An 18,297-nucleotide genomic window follows, 5' to 3' on the forward strand; every position below is an offset into this window, starting at 1 on the left:
CTTCCCAAGTTTATTCTTGCCTCAAGCCATTATTTACATGACAGCCTATGTGAGCTAATCTTATACTCCACCCCCTTAACCCTTCAGTAGCTCCCTTTACTTCTGGGATAAAGACAAATTCTTAAGATGGCCAAGGAGCCCCTCAGTCTGGCCCCTAACTACCTCAGCAACATCACTTTATATACTTTTCACTGCCTGTCTTCTGGCCAAGTTTTCAGTCCTTAAGCACCAGGCTCCATCCCACTAGAAAACCTTTGCACATACAGTTCCCTCTGCCTAAAACACTCCACCCCACCTCTACCCCTTCTTCATCTGGTTAGCTCCTCTCATGCTTATGATCTCAAAGTCCTCCCTGCCATCCTGACTAGGTCATATTCCTCTATTTTACCCTCTCAGAACATTATTATACATCATCTTCACAGCACTCACCACAATTGCAGTTTTTCATTTGTGTAACTATTTGTTTACTTGCCGTCTCTCCCACTAGACTATATGTACCATGAGTGCAAGTGCCATGCCTTGTACCATGTCTCAGCATTGAACCGGTAGCACAGTACCTAGCATATAATTCTGGAAAGAATTAACGTGTAAATAACAGTCCTGACCTCATAGGGTAATAGTGAGAATTAAATGATATGAGGCCAAGCACATAATATCTGCTATGAAATTGTATTATCATGTAATATATTATGGATAAACCCAAGTAGATGGGTTTTTTATACATTAGATTTTCAGGGAGTACAATATTTAAGTTTCCAGGAGTCAACATGCTTCTCCCTTTATTTTTTTAAAAGTAACTTAAATACTTTACTATAAATAGCAAACATTAAAAATAGGGCGTCTCCTTTCTTACTCATCCTAAAAAGCCAGTCTAAGCCAAGGAAACAGGGATGACCTGTCGGAGCCTAGAATAGCTTCATGGGGGAGTTCGAAAGGTCAGAAATGCTCTGGTGGGGGAAGATCCGATGGCATCTGGGACTGCTGCTGTTCCTGCTATGCTTGACTAGTGACCAGCCAGAGGGAAGGGATTAAGAGCACCCTGAGCAGGAGCACAGAACTGGGTAGCTGGCCCGGTTCTTGTCCCAATACCTCCACTATGACACTAGGCAAATTATTTAAGCTTTCTAAGCCCTAGCTTGGGCAGCTATAAAATAGGCATTGTTTAGTAGTCCTGCCTCCCAAAGTTATCATGATGATGTATTACAAATGTTTGTGAAGACCCTTTGCAAACTAAGAAGTGCTAAAAAGTGTTAAGAAGGTGCTTTCAAAGAAGGGTGAAGGAAGTTTGAAATCCACGAGGAGAATTTTTCTTGTAGAACGGCACAAAGAAGCTTGACTAGGGAATCTCAAGAATGAATAAATATGAGATAAATCCTAATTATCTCCACCTAATTAAAATTTATTTCCATTCAAAAATGTTAATAATCTCTGATTACCTTTAACATTTGAACATCATTTCACCTTAGGAACCACCCTGATTAAGAATGCTTTTCTCTCCCTAGGTTGGCTCACTGCTAACTGCTAAAGAGAACTAAAGGGTGGGGCATGGTGAAGGGGGGTGAGAGGGATGATTTGGGGAGAGGAACATACCCTACATCAGGGTTTCTGAGCAAGTTGCAGTGCTCTTCACTGACTTGAGGTCATTGCACGTTGCCTTTGGCACAGTTTCTCAAAGTTAAGAACTCTGCCTTGCCCTAGAATCAGTTGAATGAATCATTTTTTTAATTTTGTGCTAATAACCTGGCATGCTAATGCTGATAATTGAGAGTTGACCCTAAAGTTAGTTCTTGATTGTATCTCTTCTTCCCATCTGGCAGGTCAGTGATACTGCTAGGAAAGAATTGGTAGGACAAAAAGAGTTGAAATTCAGGTCCATTTAGTAGGTCTGTTTCAAGGTTTGATGGAAAAGATCATGAAACTGGTGATCAAAATGAGTAGAAGGGATTTATTGATAGTTTTGTATTAACCGTGTTATATAGCATGACCATAAATTATTTAGAACAGGCTTTATTCGTTTTGTATAAATACCATACTATATTTTGGAAACAGCTAAAAGTATTTGGAAAATCAAGATGCTCAATAACATACCTGGAAATTGTGTTCTTTATATTTAGGTATATGTGATAATTTGATTTTTAAAAGGTGGGGAGGTAGGGTTCCAACGTAAGTCACTTTAAATTTTTTTTTATTGATGTTTTAATGGTTTCTAACATTGTGAAATTTTGGGTTGTACATTTTTGTTTGTCCATCACCATATATATGACTCCCTTCACCCCTTGTGCCCAACCCCCACCCCCACTGCCCCTGGTAACCACAGTCCAGTTTTCTCTGTCCATGTGTTGGTTTATATTCCACATATGAGTGAGATCATACAGTGTTTGTCTTTCTCTTTCTGGCTTATTTCACTTAACATAATACGCTCCAGACCCATCCATGTTGTTGCAAATGGGACGATTTTGTCTTTTTTTATGGCTGAGTAGTATTCCATTGTATATATATACCACATTTTCTTAAGCCAATCGTCAGTCGAGGGACACTTAGGTTGCTTCCACTTCTTGGCTATGGTGAATAACGCTGCAGTGAACATAGGGGTGCATAAGCCTCTTTGGATTGTTGATTTCAGGTGTGTTGGATAGATTCCCAGTAGTGGGATGGCTGGATCATAGGGCATCTCTATTTTTAATTCTTTGAGGAATCTCCATACCGTTTTCCATAGAGGCTGCACCAATTTGCATTCCCACCAGCTGTGTATGAGGGTTCCTGTTTCTCCACATCCTCTCCAACATTTGTTGTTTTTTGTCTTGGTGATTATAGCCATTCTAACAGGCGTGAGGTGGTATCTTAGTGTTGTTTTGATTTGCATTTCCCTGATGATTAGTGACAGTTGAGCATCTTTTCATGTGCCTGTTGGCCATCTGTATATCTTCCTTGGAGAAGTGTCTCTTCATTTCCTCTGCCCATTTTTTGATCGGGTTGTTTGTTTTTTTGTTGTTCAATTGTGTGAGTTCTTTATATATTATGGAGATCAACCCCTTGTCAGATGTATGTTTTGCAAATATTCTCTCCCAGCTGGTTGGTTGTCTGTTCATCTTGATTCTGGTTTCGTTTGTCTTATAAAAGCTCTTTAATCTGATGAAGTCCCACTTGTTTATTTTTTCTTTAGTTTCCCTAGTCTGGGTAGGCATGTCATCTGAAAAGATTCCTTTAAAACCAATGTCAAATAGTGTGTTGCCTATATTTTCTTCTATGAGTTTTATAGTTTCAGGTCTCACCTTCAGGTCTCTGATCCATTTTGAGTTAATTTTTGTGAATGGCGATAGCACATGGTCCACTTTCATTCTTTTGCATGTGGCTGTCCAGTTTTCCGAACACCATTTATTGAAGAGACTTTCCTTTCTCCATTGCATGTTCTTAGCACCTTTGTCGAAAATTAGCTGTCCGTATATGTGTGGTTTTATTTCTGGGCTTTCAATTCTGTTCCATTGATCTGTGTGTCTGTTTTTGTACCAGTACCATGCTGTTTTGATTACTATTGCTTTGTAGTATGTTTTGAAGTCAGGGATTGTGATGCCTCCTGCTTTGTTCTTTTTTCTTAGGATTGCTTTAGCTGTTCGGGGTTTTTTTTTTGCCCCATATAAATTTTAGTATTCTTTTTTCTATTTCTGTGAAGAATGTCATTGGGATTCTGATTGGGATTGCATTGAATCTGTAGATTGCTTTAGGTAATATAGACATTTTAACTATGTTTATTCTTCCAATCCACGTGCATGGGATATCTTTCCATTTCTTTATGTCATCTTGGATTTCTTTCAATAATGTCTTGTAGTTCTCATTGTATAGGTCCTTCACCTCCTTGGTAAGATTTATTCCTAGGTATTTTATTCTTTTGGATGCAATTGTAAATGGTATTATCTTTTTGAGCTCTCTTTCTGTTAGTTCATTATTAGCATATAGAAATGCAACTGATTTTTGTAGATTGATTTTGTACCCTGCAACTTTGCTGTAGTTGTTGATTGTTTCTAATAGTTTTCCAACAGATTCTTTAGGGTTTTCTATATATACAATCATGTCATCTGCAAATAGTGAGAGTTTCACTTCTTCGTTACCTGTTTGGATTCCTTTTATTCCTTTTTCTTGCCTAATTGCTCTGGCCAAAACCTCCAGTACTATGTTGAACAGGAGTGGTGAGAGTGGGCAGCCCTGCCTCATTCCTGTTCTCAGAGGAATGGCTTTCAGTCTTTCCCCGTTGAGTATGATGTTGGCTGTGGGTTTGTCATATATGGCCTTTATTATGTTGAGGTACTTTCCTTCTATTCCCATTTTATTGAGAGTTTTTATCATAAATGGATGTTGTATCTTGTCAAATGCCTTCTCTGCGTCTATTGAGATGATCATGTGCTTTTTATTCTTTGTTTTGTTGATGTGATGTATCACGTTGATTGATTTGCGGATGTTGAACCATCCCTGCGTCCCTGGTATAAATCCCACTTGATCATGGTGTATGATCTTTTTAATGTATTGTTGTATTCGGTTTGCCAATATTTTGTTGAGGATTTTTGCATCAATGTTCATCAGCGATATTGGCCTGTAATTTTCTTTCTTTGTATTGTCTTTGTCTGGTTTTGGTATCAGGGTGATGTTGGCCTCATAGAATGATTTAGGAAGTGTTCCATCTTCTTCTATTTTTTGGAATAGTTTGAGAAGGATGGGTATTAAATCTTCTTTGAACGTTTGGTAAAATTCACTGGAGAAGCCATCTGGTCCTGGACTTTTATTTTTTGGGAGGTTTTTGATTACTATTTCAATCTCTTTACTTGTGATTGGTCTATTCAGATTCTCCATTTCTTCTTGGTTCAATTTTGGGAGGTTGTATAAGTCTAAGAATTTATCCATTTCTTCTAGATTGTCCAATTTGTTGGCATATAGTTTCTCATAGTATTCTCTTATAATCCTCTGTATTTCCATGGTATCCATTGTAATTTCTCCTCTTTCATTTCTAATTTTATTTACTTGAGCCTTTTCTCTTTTTTTCTTAGTAAGCCTGGCTAAGGGTTTGTCGATTTTGTTTATCTTCTCAAGAACCAACTCTTTGTTTCATTAATACTTTCTACTGTTGTTTTGGTCTCAATTTCATTTATTTCTGCTCTGATTTTTATTCTTTCTCTCCTTCTGCTGACTTTGGGCTTTGTTTATTCTTCTTTTTCTAGTTCTGTTAGGTGTAATTTAAGGTTGCCTATTAGGGCTTTTTCTTGTTTGTTCAGGTGGGCTTGTATCGCTATGAGTTTCCCCCTCAGGAACGCTTTTGCTGCATCCCATATGGTTTGATATGGCATGTTATCATTTTCGTTTGTTTCCAGATAGTTTTTGATTTCTCCTTTAATTTCATCAATGATCCATTGGTTGTTCAGTAGCATGTTGTTTAATCTGCACATTTTTGTCACTTTCCCAGTTTTTTTTTCCTGGTTCATTTCCAGTTTCATAGCCTTATGGTCTGAAAAGATGCTTGTTATGATTTCAATCTTCTTAAATTTATTGAGGCTTGCTTTGTTTCCCAACATATGGTCTATCCTAGAGAATGTTCCATGCGCGCTTGAGAAGAATGTGTAGTCAGCTGTTTTTGGATGGTGTGCTCTGTATATGTCTACTAGGTCCATCTCGTCCAGTTTTTCATTTAAGTCTAATATTTCTTTATTAACTTTTTGTCTGGATGATCTATCCATTGCTGTAAGTGGGGTGTTAAGATCCCCTACTATTATTGTGTTGTTGTTGATTTCTCCTTTTAGGTTTGTTAATAGTTGCTTTATGTACATTGGTGCTCCTATGTTGGGTGCATATATATTTATAAGTGATATGTCTTCTTGATGTAGTGTCCCTTTTATCATTATATATTTCCCTTCTTTGTCTTTCTTAACCTGTTTTATCTTGAAGTCTACTTTGTCTGATATGAGTATGGCAACACCTGCTTTCTTTTGTTTGCCATTAGCTTGGAGTATTGTCTTCCATCCTTTCACTCTGAGCCTGTGCTTGTCTTTAGTGCTAAGATGTGTTTCCTGAAGGCAGCATATTGTTGGGTCTTGCTTTTTAATCCATCCTGCCACTCTGTATCTTTTGATTGGAGAGTTCAATCCATTTACATTTAGGGTAATTATTGATATATGAGGGCTTAATGTTGCTGTTTTGTCACTTATTTTCTGGTTCTTTTGCATTTCCTTTGTTTCTTGTCCCATTTGTTTTGGACTGCCAATTCAGTTTGGTTGTTCTGTCTTATGATTCTTCTAGTTTTCTCTTTGTTTATCATATGTGGTTTTGTTTTGATTATTTGTTTAGTGGTTACCTTGAGGTTTGGGCAAAAAATCTTGTGTATGAGATAGTCCATTATCTGATAGCTTCCTATTTCCTTATACTAAGTCAATTCAGTCACTTTCCTCTTCCCCTTCTAAGGCGTTCTTGTTATACCTTATTCTATCTTGTGTTGTGGCTGTTTACAGTGATGAGGTTAAATTTATTTTTGGTGAATTTCTTCCTTTGATCTTTGAGTTTAGTATTTAAGTGGTTGCTAACCTATTCTGGTAAAGATCTACTATTTCTCTGATTTTGTCTACCTACTTTTCTCCTTCCTCCAAGCTTTGTGTTCCCTTTCTCTTCTTTTTTTCAGGCCTGAGGGCCTTCTTGAGTATTTCTTGTAGTGGGGGTCTCGTGGCCATGAACTCCCTTAGCTTTTGTTTATCTGGGAGAGTTACTATTTCTCCATCATATTTAAAGGATATTTTTGCTGGATAGAGTATTCTTGGCTGAAAGTTTTTGTCTTTCAGTATTTTGAATATATCATTCCAGTCTCTTCTAGCCTGAAAAGTTTCTGTTGAGAAATCCGCTGAGAGCCTGATGGGAGTTCCTTTGTGCGTTATTTTTGTTTTTGTCTAGCTGCCCTTAATATTGTTTCTTTGTCGTTGACCCTGGCTAGCCTTACCACTAGGTGTCGTGGTGAAGGCCTTTGTCTGTTAATATATATAGGTGTCCTGTTGGCTTCGCTTACTGGTATTTCCTGCTCCTTCCCCAGATTTGGGAAATTCTCAGCTATTATTTCCTTGAATAGGCTCTCTGTTCCTCTTTCCCTCTCCTCTCCCTCAGGAATACCTATAATTCTTATGTTACATTTTCTAATAGAGTCAGATATTTCTCGGAGTCTTTCTTCATTTCTTTTTAGTCTTAGTTCTCTTTCCTCTTCCATCTGGAGTATATCTGTATTCCTATCCTCTAAAGTACTAATTCTTTCCTCCATATTGTCAGCTCTGTTCTTTAAAGATTCCAGATTCTCCTTTATCTCCTCCATTGTGTTCTTCATCTCCATCAGCACTGATTGGTTTTTCTTTATGATTTCAATCTCTTTTGTGAAGAAACTCCTAATCTCATTGAATTGTTTGTCTGTGTTGTCTCGTATTTCGTTGAGTGTTTTTATGATAGCTATTTTGAAATCTCTGTCATTTAGTTTATGGATTTCTGTGTCTTCGGGGTTGATTTCTGGGTGCTTGTCATTTTGTTTCTGGTCTGGTGATTTCATATATTTTTGCATTGTGGTTCCTGTGTTGGTTTTGTTTTTCCTCATCCTGGAAGTCTCTGGTTGCAATTTCCACCTGCCACCACTGTCTGGTGGTAAAGGGCTGTGTAGTCTAAGCCCCCTGCGCTCTGCCCCGGTTTTTCTGCTGCGATTCGCAGGTTTTTTTTTGTTTTTTTTTTTCCCCGCTGCGATCCACGGGTCCAGTCTTTTGATCAGGTCTGCCTGGGATCGCTAGGTCTGGTCTGGCTGGTTGAGCTGCAGAGTCCGGGTTGCAGGGAGAGGGGAGCTCTCTCTTTTACCCTCTGGGTCCCTGACGTGGGAAGCTTCTCGATTGCCCCTCTTTATCCGCTCTCTGGGGTGCTCAGATGTTGATGGTAGCCCTGTGGCTCCTCTGAGTCCTCTGTGCCGGAGTTTCCCACTGGCTGAGAGAGTCCGAAGAGCCACGGTTTCCCTGCTGAGGGCCGCCCCTCCCCCCTCTCTGGGAGCCTTGTGGACCGGGATCGCTGATCTGTTGGGGAGGGAGAGTTCTCCTTACCTCTCCCCACTTCCTCCGGGGGCCCAGCACGTTCTGCTCTCAGATGTGCGGCAGTGTGGGTCCCTCCGCTCTAGGTTTTCACTGTCTGGGATTCCGTTGTTGGTCTGTGACTGTTGCTTTTGTTGTATCTTGTCGGGGGAAGAGTTCACGGGAAAGCTCACTCCGCCATGATGCTGACGTCACTTAAATATTTTTGAATAGCCTTCTTCAATGGAAGTGTTTTGAACTATTCTGCCCAGCAGTGAGAAATTTATGTGCAGTTTTCATATATAGAAAAAACCATTTATCAATGAATAATTGTATCAACAGAAAATTGTGGTCAAGGGGAACTCCTCTATAAATGGAATCAGAAGAATTTATATGGAACTCCTGTATAAATATACTTTAAACATGTTAGGCTTTTCTCTAATTGCTACATAGTTGCAAGTTTTTTGTTTCTGTCTTGTATGTTACCTACTCTATAGGAATTGGCAAACAATAAAAAGAAAAGAAAAAATGTATTCACTTATATTGACACCCCAAGTTATAACCACTGTTTCATAATTCATTGTGTTTATAAATGATACATTATAAGAAAAATAGTTGATCTACAAAGTATCAGAATCTTTCTGATAATAAACTATATTATAGTAGGGTCTTATTTTAAGAATCTTATAGTTTGTGATACTTCATAAAACTTATTTTCTCTTATTTAAATACAGGTTTTCTTAGTCAAAAAAATCTCAGGCTCTGATGCCAGACAGCTTTATGCCATGAAAGTATTGAAGAAAGCCACGTTGAAAGGTAAGTGCTGCTACTATTTGTAATGTTCGTGTAGTATAAACAAACTGAAAAGTTTCAATAGAGCTCATGTGATTCCTAGGCCAGTTGTTTACATTCTGAATCTGTTCCTGTTACCGTCTTTAAATTTAGAATTTCTTTTAATGAATTTCTCCTACTGGGCTAGGCATCATATGACTTGTGAGAATGGGAGTTGCCGTGTTATAAAAGAAGTATTATAAATTCATCTTGAGCTTTAGGCAAGTAGAAGATTAGAAGATTAAAACTGGGTTTGAGTCATCTTCAAATTAATATAATTATTTTAATGACTTGAAAACTTACTGATTTAACTGGATGCAAAATAGCTTTTATTCTAAGGACTTTATCATCTTGACTTCTGGTTTCCAAATAAGTTTGTTTTGTTTTTGCTGAGGAAGATTCCCTCTGAGCTAACATCTGTTGCCAATCTTCCTCTCTTTTTACTATGCGAGCCTCCACCACAGCATGGCCACTGACAGACAAGTGGTGTAGGTCTGCGCCCAGGAACCAAACCTAGGCCACTGAAGTGGAGCACGCCAAACTTAACCACTAGGCCCCCAGGGCTGGCCCCAAATAAGTTTTTATTCCAAGCCTCTAATTTTGAAAAATCTAGTGTAGGACTTGGGTCTTATAGGTAAACAGTCATTTAGAAGAAATTGTACATAGATTTTAAAATACCTACGTCTTCCTTTTATTTAGTAGTAGAGGTTATTTTACCACATAACCTCTAGTTGTTTTGTGTGTTGATTCCTAACATCTTTTTTTTTTTCCTCTTCAATTTACTTGTAATTTCTAAAGCTTTTGAAGTATTCTGGAAGGAATGTTTTTGATGATCATTGATTATTTCTGATGTTACTCTTCCCAGTTAGTCACCCACCCTGGATATTATCATCATTCCAAGAAATTCCACCTTCCTCTATAAACACTGTCCTTTGCTCTGTTCACTTGCTCCCTTCCTGAATGTGTTTTCTTTCCTATCCAGTCTCTACCCTCTGGCATACTACTTACTTGATTCTTGCTAGGACCAGGGAATTAAATTCTATCCTCAGTGCTCTACTTTATATCACTACTTTTATAACTTTATACTCATGAATCCCATGTTATAAAACTGCATAGATGGAACTTATATAAGACAAGTCTATTCACAAAGACAACAAAAGTAGTTTGCTTTCATATATTTAACAGGATTTGTGTTGTGCATAATATGTGTAAAGGAAACTATGAAGCTCTGAGAAACCTAAAAGATATCAGGAAAGGAAATAAATGCCCAGTTCCTTTTAGAGAAGGCCAACGGTTGTTAAGAATCTTAATATTCCTCTAGCCATCCAATTAGCTCCATATCCTCAAGATTCCAGTTTAATTTTCCTTGAAATATTCAAAATTTCATTTGAAAAGCATACCCCTCAAAGAATATTCTAAAAAAGAAGACTAATGAGAAAGGAACAAGCTCTATAAGGTTTAAATCGTATTTAAAGCAGTAAGAATTCAGTGTGTTATTGGGGGAATAACATAAGCATACAAATCAGTGGAACAAAACAGTACAAAAGTATTATATATTAAATTTTAATGTATTACAAAAGTATTGAGTACTTACTGTGCAAAGCAAGTATACAGAACAATGAGAAATTAAATAATGATTTCATAAATTTTATTTGAAATACTCCTGAGCAACCTGGAAAAAAATTAGTCTTCTCTTAAACCCTATACCATAATAAACAACAATCTAACTGAATTTTACAACTTAACACATCTAGTAAACTTGTGAAGAGATCCTGAGCAAATTACAAACAAATTGACAGTACAAAAAATTTTAGCCTTTTATAGAATGAAAAATAGTATAAATAGGAAATCAGAAAATTATTTGCCTAAGTATTACAAAATATTAATATAAGAAATTGATTAAAGGGTTCCTACTGGCCAAATCTAGGACAGTTTGACAATTGCAATAATTATTCAATGATAGTGATAGATTACAACCCACTGAATAAAATAAGAATCCATGAGTTAATCCATAAATTAATTAATGGGGAACAAGGGAAAGCTCTTCCTTGCAGTAGGATTCCAACTAATAAATGTCAAAGGAATGATCGAGTTAGGAGTTGCTAAGAAATAACATTACACCCTCCACTTAAAGGAGTTCAGAATAGATTTTATACAAGGGGTTAAAATAAATAATCTTTGGGAAAATGTTCCGTTTTGCTGATAAAGAAATGCATATTTAATAATGAGTTATTTTATATGATGGCAGTATAAATTGGAAAGCAGTTTTGTAGTAAGTACAAAGAGCCATTATTGCTGCTAAATTAACCTGAGGAAATAATCTCAAAGAAGGAGTTCATGTACTTGAAAATTCTCATTACAACATTATTTATAATATCAAAAATTTAGAAATCACATTAATATTGAAAAATAGAGGAATGTTTAGAAAATTATAATATACCGTTTAATAGGATGTTATTTAAATGAAATATTTCAAATATAATCACAAAAATGAACTTAAAAATATGTAAATGAACAATTATAACAAATTTAGCTACCACAAGTATGTAAAATTATATAGATATAACCTATAGAAGAGACTATAGAAAATCAAAAATATTTGACTTACTGGAATTGTAGGCTGCTAGATAATTCTTAATGTGTTCTTAATTTTTATTTTTATCAAAGTAATATGTGTATAGAGTCTTATAAAATAGCAGTGCTTTACCTACCCTCCTCCCTATCCCAGTTCTTGACCCCCAGAGACAATGATTTTCATCTCTTTAGCTGCTGCTTCTACCATTTACTTTCACATTCGATACTCTTGTATTGCAATTCTTTGATTATTTTCATTTGGAGACATAATCTATTGACTTCCTAACGTGAAAGATTAGAATTTAGTTCTATTATACTACCACCCACACACAGTTTTCCTTTTCGTGTCTTCCCAGTAATGTTTTCATTATTACAGCTTTATAAAAATTGTTCCTAGCTAAGCCAAATAGTATACTGGAGTTACATTTCCTTCATGTCTTTGCTGTATTAGATCTCCTTTCCTAAATTCTGTATCTACCTTTTTCTCAGTTTACTTTCTAGTTTTGATGGAACACATCTTCTAGTAGCTACCACAGAAAGAGTGAATGGATGGTAAATTTTTTGTGACCTTGCATGTCTGAAAATGCCTTTGTTTTACCCCCTCACTTAATTTATAATTTGGCTGGGCATAAAATTCTAAGTCAGAAATAATTTTCCCTCAGATATTTGAAGGCATTGTTTCCATTGTCTTCCAGTTTCCTGTGTTGCAGTTATGAAGTTTATTGCCATTCTGATTCCCAGTCCTTTGTGTGTAAGCTGCTTTTCCTTTTGGAAGTCTTTGGAATCAATCTACTCTTTATCTCTGTTGTTGTGAAATTTGTATAGTGGTATTTCTTTAGTGTGGGTTTTTAAAATTCATCATACCGTATATGGGATGGTCTCTTTCAATGTAGAAACTCATTTCTTCAGTTTTGGGAAAGTCTTTTGTCATTTCTTCTCCATTTTGTAACTGCTACTCTTTGGATGTGTTGGACCTCCTGGATTGTTCCTTAATTTTTATTTTTTCCCTCCTATTTTCTATTTTTGTCTTTTTTTTTTCTATTTTCTAGGGAATTTTATCAAGTATCTTCCAACCCTTCTATTGACCCTTTTGTTTCTACTTTCTTTTTTGCGTGTGTGTGAGAGGAAGATCAGCCCTGAGCTAACATCTGATGCCAATCCTCCTCTTTTTTTTTTGCTGAGGAAGACTGGCCCTGAGCTAACATCCGTGCCCATCTTCCTCTACTTTATATGGGATGCCGCCACAGCATGGCTCGACAAGCGGTGCATTGGTGCGCTCCCGGGATCCGAACCAGCAAACCCCGGTCCGCCATAGCGGAGCGCACACACTTAACCGCTTGTGCCACCAGGCGGGCCCCTCTACCGTCATTTTTAATTTCCTAGATTTTCCTTGTTCTCTGATCACTACATTTTTAAAAACTTGTCATTATGGAAAGTGTCAAACATTTACAGAAAGAAACAGAAGAATGTAGAAAATCTACATATACCCTTCTCTCTGCTTCAACATTTCTCAACTCATGATTGATCTTTTTTCATCTGTGTTCTCCCCTTCCCCTCTTTCGATATTTTGAAGCAAATTCCAGACATTGTATAATTTCTTCCATAAATATTTTAGTATGTATTGCTAAAAGATAAAGACTCTTAAGTAATACAACTCTTTCATTATGCCTAAAAAAATAATATACAGATATTTAATCAGTGTTCAATTTTCCAGTTGTCCCTGTTGTTATAATTAATTTTTCCTTTTGCATTTTGTTTGAATTGGGATCCATATAAGGTCTATATTTTGCACTTGGTTGATATCTCTTTAAGTCTTTTAATCTATGAGCTCTGTCTCCATTTCTTTCTTTTTCTTTGTGGTGTATTTATTGGAGATTCTGGTTCTTTCCCCGCCTACCCCTTTTAAAGCTTTTTGTTTCATGGGTGCCATATGGTCTTTGCTCTCTCAGTGGATATAAATTACAAGGTTTATTTTTGTTTTAAGTTTTCTTCTGTTTTTTATATTGTCTCTTTCCCTTTATTCCTTTTTTTCTGTTTATTTTCATAGCTGTTTTTCACGTTTAGAGCCTTTCCTCAAATGCATGGGGATCCTTTGCTGTCTTTCCTTGTTTAAGAATGAGGTACTAAAAAGCTGATTGGAAATGGTTCTATGGCAAGAATTTGCTTATTTCTCATTGGCTTTCTTCCCTTAGGCTTAGATTTTAGCTTTCTCTGATCTGCTATGTGAGTTACCACTTACTCCTCTTTTGCTACTGCTTCCTCACCTGTTCTTTGTCCTTGTGAGTTTATGCATAATTTTTCCATTATTGTAATTTCAGTGGGGTTTTGGAAGAAAATAGAAAGTAAAACATCTATGTTTAACCAGAAATCTCTTTCCATTTTAAAGATCTTATTAATACAATAAATGGAGTCAAATAGAAGTCAGTAGTATTAGGTTGAGTTTATGAGGACTTTTCTCCTAATAAAGTAGTCTGTGGGCCTAAAAGGTTTTGTAAACCATTGCTTAAAAAAAGCATCTCAATACATAATCCTCGAAATATAAGCAGCATTTCTTCTTGTTCACTCTCATGTTCAAGTCAAGAATGGTTTAAAATCTAATAACTACTATATAAGAAAAATTATTTCAGAGGAATGTAGTTGCTTTGCCAGCATGAGTCAGTATTAACAAATTCTGTTTTAAGATTTAGAGTTTAACCAATATAAAACATTCCTTCTTCTGAACCAGTATATCCTGATCAAAATTCCTGATTGTAGGATGATTTATATTTGTTACAAGGTCTTTACATAAGTAAAAGAAACCAGATTAGAATTATTATAGTCCTACCACAGACAAAATGAAGGAATTGCTTATTGAGTGACTCTTGCTGGTTATTTTCAACTAAGCAAGATCTCGTCAGTGTTACATATAAGAAAATTATCTTACAAGATAATCATAATAGAAAGAAAATCATTGTGTTCTAGCCTCTCATTTTATAGAGAAGGAAGCAGAAAGTCCCTGAGCAGTGAAAGGATTTGACCAAGGTAACTTATCTAGTTCTTAGCATGGCCACTAAACTATAGCTGTTGACTCCTAAATAATTCTTCTTTTCATTGTGGTAGAATAATAGAAGAGGGATATGCAGTAAACATATTGATGGATGTTTTTGGTGCTTACTGAGCACCAAAATGATAAGCTTTGTAAGTGTTATATAATTATCAAAAGAGGTAAAAATTTGGAATCCAGCTTTAAGGTAATAGGAACCTAATCCAAGATTGTGTAGGTAGCAGTGGAAAAAGGGCGGATTCGGGCTAGACTGGAACAGAATTATCAACAGGCCTAGGTGATGAATTTCATTCATATAAATAATAGAAAGGGCCTGTTGGATATAAGACACCAGAATTGTAGTGATAGGACAAGATGATGAAATCAGAGATTGATACTGAATTTGGTACACCAGCTGGACAAGTCAGTTAAAAGACAGAGCTGTATCAACATCAGGAGCAATCGATTCCTATTCCTGGTTTGCCCATTTTCAGTCACTGGCACCAAAATCTCCCCATTGGAGGTGGAAAACTGGTAGAATGGGAAACACATGATTTTTTTTAGCTTCTTTGTTTATTTTTCCCAGAGGTCTTATTTCTGTGTTTTAAATATCTGTGGTCACCTTAAATCGAAAAGAAAACCAACTCATCTTTCTCTCTGTCGCCACCCTCCCCCCAAAAAAGACTCTCTTTCCCATTCTTTCTGTTTAATCTTTGGCACCACCATTCAGTCACTCTGGCCTGAAAAATAAAAGTCAGGGGCCAGCCCGGTGGTATAGCAGTTAAGTGCGTGCGCTCCGCTGCGGCGGCCCAGGGTTCTCAGGTTCAGATCCTGGGCACGCACGGACACACTGCTTGTCAAGCCGTGCTGTGGCGGCGACCCATATAAAGTAGAGGAAGATGAGCACGGATGTTAGCCCAGGGCCAATCTTTTTCAGCAAAAAAGAGAGGAGGATTGGCAACAGATGTTAGCTCAGGGCTAATCTTCCTCACACACACACACACACACACACACACACAATAGAAGTCATCTATGATCTATGCTTCTTATTATGCAATAGAAAAAAAAAATAAAAACTTTAATGGATGATCATTTCACCTCTTAAATTCATTGAACTACCAACACAATCAGAGTACTTATCAGAACGTGTTCTAATTATTTATTTACCTGTGTGTCGTTCCTACCAGATTATGAGCTTCTTAAAGGTTATTTTATTTGTATTTGTATCTCACAGTGCCTGACACATTTGCTCAGGAAATGTTTGCTTGGTAAAAAAGAGCTTTGACTATAGGGTCAAATGTAAATTTATACTGGCATTCCAAATTGTCAAGAATCTGGATCTGGGCCAGCCTCGTGGCTTAGCGGTTAAGTGCACGCGCTCTGCTACCGGCGGCCCGGGTTCAGATCCCGGGCACACACTGACGCACCGCTTCTCCGGCCATGCTGAGGCCATGTCCCACATAGAGCAACTAGAAGGATGTGCAACTATGACATACAACTATCTACTGGGGCTTTGGGGAAAAAAAGGAGGAGGATTGGCAATAGATGTTAGCTCAGAGCCGGTCTTCCTCAGCGAAAAGAGGAGGATTAGCATGGATATTAGCTCAGGGCTGATCTTCCTCACAAAAAAAAAAAAAAAAAGAATCTGGATCCTCCCTACTTCACCTCCCCAGTTGCCACATTGATTTGGTTCCTTCCTGTTCATCATGCATGCCTCCATATCCTTGCTTGGACTGGTACTCTGTACCTGGACTTTTCTTCTCTAGGCCTGACCCTTCCCACTCATCTGAATTCTACTCTAAAAGTCCCTAACTCCATACCTCTTCCCTCTAGCCTTATCATGCAAGTAAAACTGATATTTCCCTTCTCTGAATTCCTGTACTACTTATTGCTAGTAATAAATCATTTTATCCCTTTATCATATTCATGGTGCTATAGCTACTATTTAATTGAATCTCTCTTATATACCAGGCTTTGGGATGTACAACCTTATCTCAAATGGTCACACAGTCCCCAAAGGTACAGTGGTGTTATCCATTTTATAGATGAGAGGTAACTGAGACTCAGAGATTCTAAATAAGTAACTTGCTCAAAATTACACAAATGTGAATCCAGATCTTTCTAACTCCAAAAAGCCTTTGTGCTTTCAACTGCACCACAGTATCTTCTCTCCCTCTTCCTCCTCCCTCAAAATAGACCTTTTTGGGTATATCCATCCTTCACCATGTCTGCCACATTTTATAGATGCTTAATGAATATTTGTTGACTTGATTTAATAGAGGTGGTAGGGGTATTGAAACCTATTCCATTTTTTGTGTTTTAATATTTCATTGTTATGCCTTGTTTTTAAGAAGTTGCTCTTTTTTTGGCCATTTTTAATAATTTTAATTAAAATACTTGTAAATTTGATGTTAAAGCCAACATCTGATATGTTCTCTGTATTTTTTTAACTTAAAGCACAGATTTTATAAATATATACAGTTTTTTCTGGTTATATAATTTAGTAAAAAATATAGTTATTGATTTTGAAAATTCAAGAGTAAGTTTTATTTATACATATAAATAGTTTTATTTATATGTTTATACATATAAGCAAAATTTTATTTAAAATAGGCACCAAAGAGTTTTTGTTTTAAAGATTGTCCCTGAAAGCTATTGTAATTTAGCCATATGTGCAATATTTTATAGTTCGAGACCGTGTTCGGACAAAAATGGAGCGTGATATCTTGGTAGAAGTTAATCATCCTTTTATTGTCAAGTTGCATTATGGTAAGTTATGTACCACCTCCCACCTCATCTCTTCACCTCATTCCCCACTCCCTGAGTGCATTCAAATATGTATGTATATAAATAATTATTTGTGTATATTTGTATGTGTTTAGCAGATACATATAGTAAAGTCATGGAAATTAAATCATTACTTCTTAGACAAACTTTAGAAGCTTTTATTGCATTTAGCTTATATTTCTTTTAAACATTGTAGCTTCTGAATGGTAGCCATAGGAACAGGTAATAATAATCATTGTTTTTTTATTATAATAATTAATAATAATGTACCAGCATTTTATAGTCCATATGTGTAAGCCCAACTTATAAAGCAAGAAAGATCCCTAATGTCAACATCCTTAAACTTTTATCACCTTTCTTTTCCCCAAAGGCATATATGCTTTTTCTCAGTGGGTAAAGGTGTGGTGATTCTTATTAGGCGTAACTAAAGCTAACCAATCCACATTTTTTCTGTAGTTAAGTGACATGGTTTTTGTATTTTTGTTTATAGTTAAGTAAGTCTTTTTCTTGTTGATCACATGTTTTAGAACTATTGTATTCCTGAAAGACTATTGCCTGAAGAAAATCTAACAAGTGTTCTAGTGGTTCCATGATAAGAAACACTGCATTTGACATTTCCACATGGAAACTAAGAGAAATCAGTGGTTATCTTCTAAATAAAAATCAGTTTAAATCTATGATATAATCATTAATTTGCTAAAAATGATATTCATTTGTAAATGAGTTGACCTAATGTAAGCCTAAAAAAATAAACTGTGATGGATTAAACGGAAATTTTCATTTCTTCATTCAGCTTTTCAAACCGAAGGGAAGTTGTATCTTATTTTGGATTTTCTCAGGGGAGGAGATTTGTTTACACGCTTATCCAAAGAGGTATAGAATTAATCTCTATTTTTAATCTATTATACGCATTCTGTTTCAACTAAAGCTTTGTTATATTTCAATATTATGCTTATTGTATTTTCTCTAGTGGCACAAGATTCTTACATTGAAGAATCAGAGCCAAAAAAGATTTCTTTTCCAGCC

At 36.3% G+C, this 18,297-nt stretch overlaps 1 protein-coding gene across 6 annotated transcripts in view; it reads left to right on the plus strand.

The window, feature by feature from the left end:
- RPS6KA3 (ribosomal protein S6 kinase A3) overlaps nt 1-18,297 on the plus strand; it is a 118,147-nt gene that overhangs the window by 60,177 nt on the left and 39,673 nt on the right. For all 6 annotated transcript variants that reach the window (XM_087427544.1, XM_087427543.1, XM_004435187.3 and 3 more), the window contains 3 exons: nt 8,792-8,873; nt 17,173-17,253; nt 18,065-18,144. In XM_087427544.1, coding sequence (XP_087283670.1) covers nt 8,792-8,873; nt 17,173-17,253; nt 18,065-18,144 — 243 coding nt within the window. The remainder of the gene's footprint in view (nt 1-8,791; nt 8,874-17,172; nt 17,254-18,064; nt 18,145-18,297) is intronic.

Source organism: Ceratotherium simum, chromosome X (genome assembly GCF_057802395.1).
Source record: "Ceratotherium simum simum isolate JZ-2026a chromosome X, ASM5780239v1, whole genome shotgun sequence".
Classification (NCBI taxonomy): domain Eukaryota; kingdom Metazoa; phylum Chordata; class Mammalia; order Perissodactyla; family Rhinocerotidae; genus Ceratotherium; species Ceratotherium simum.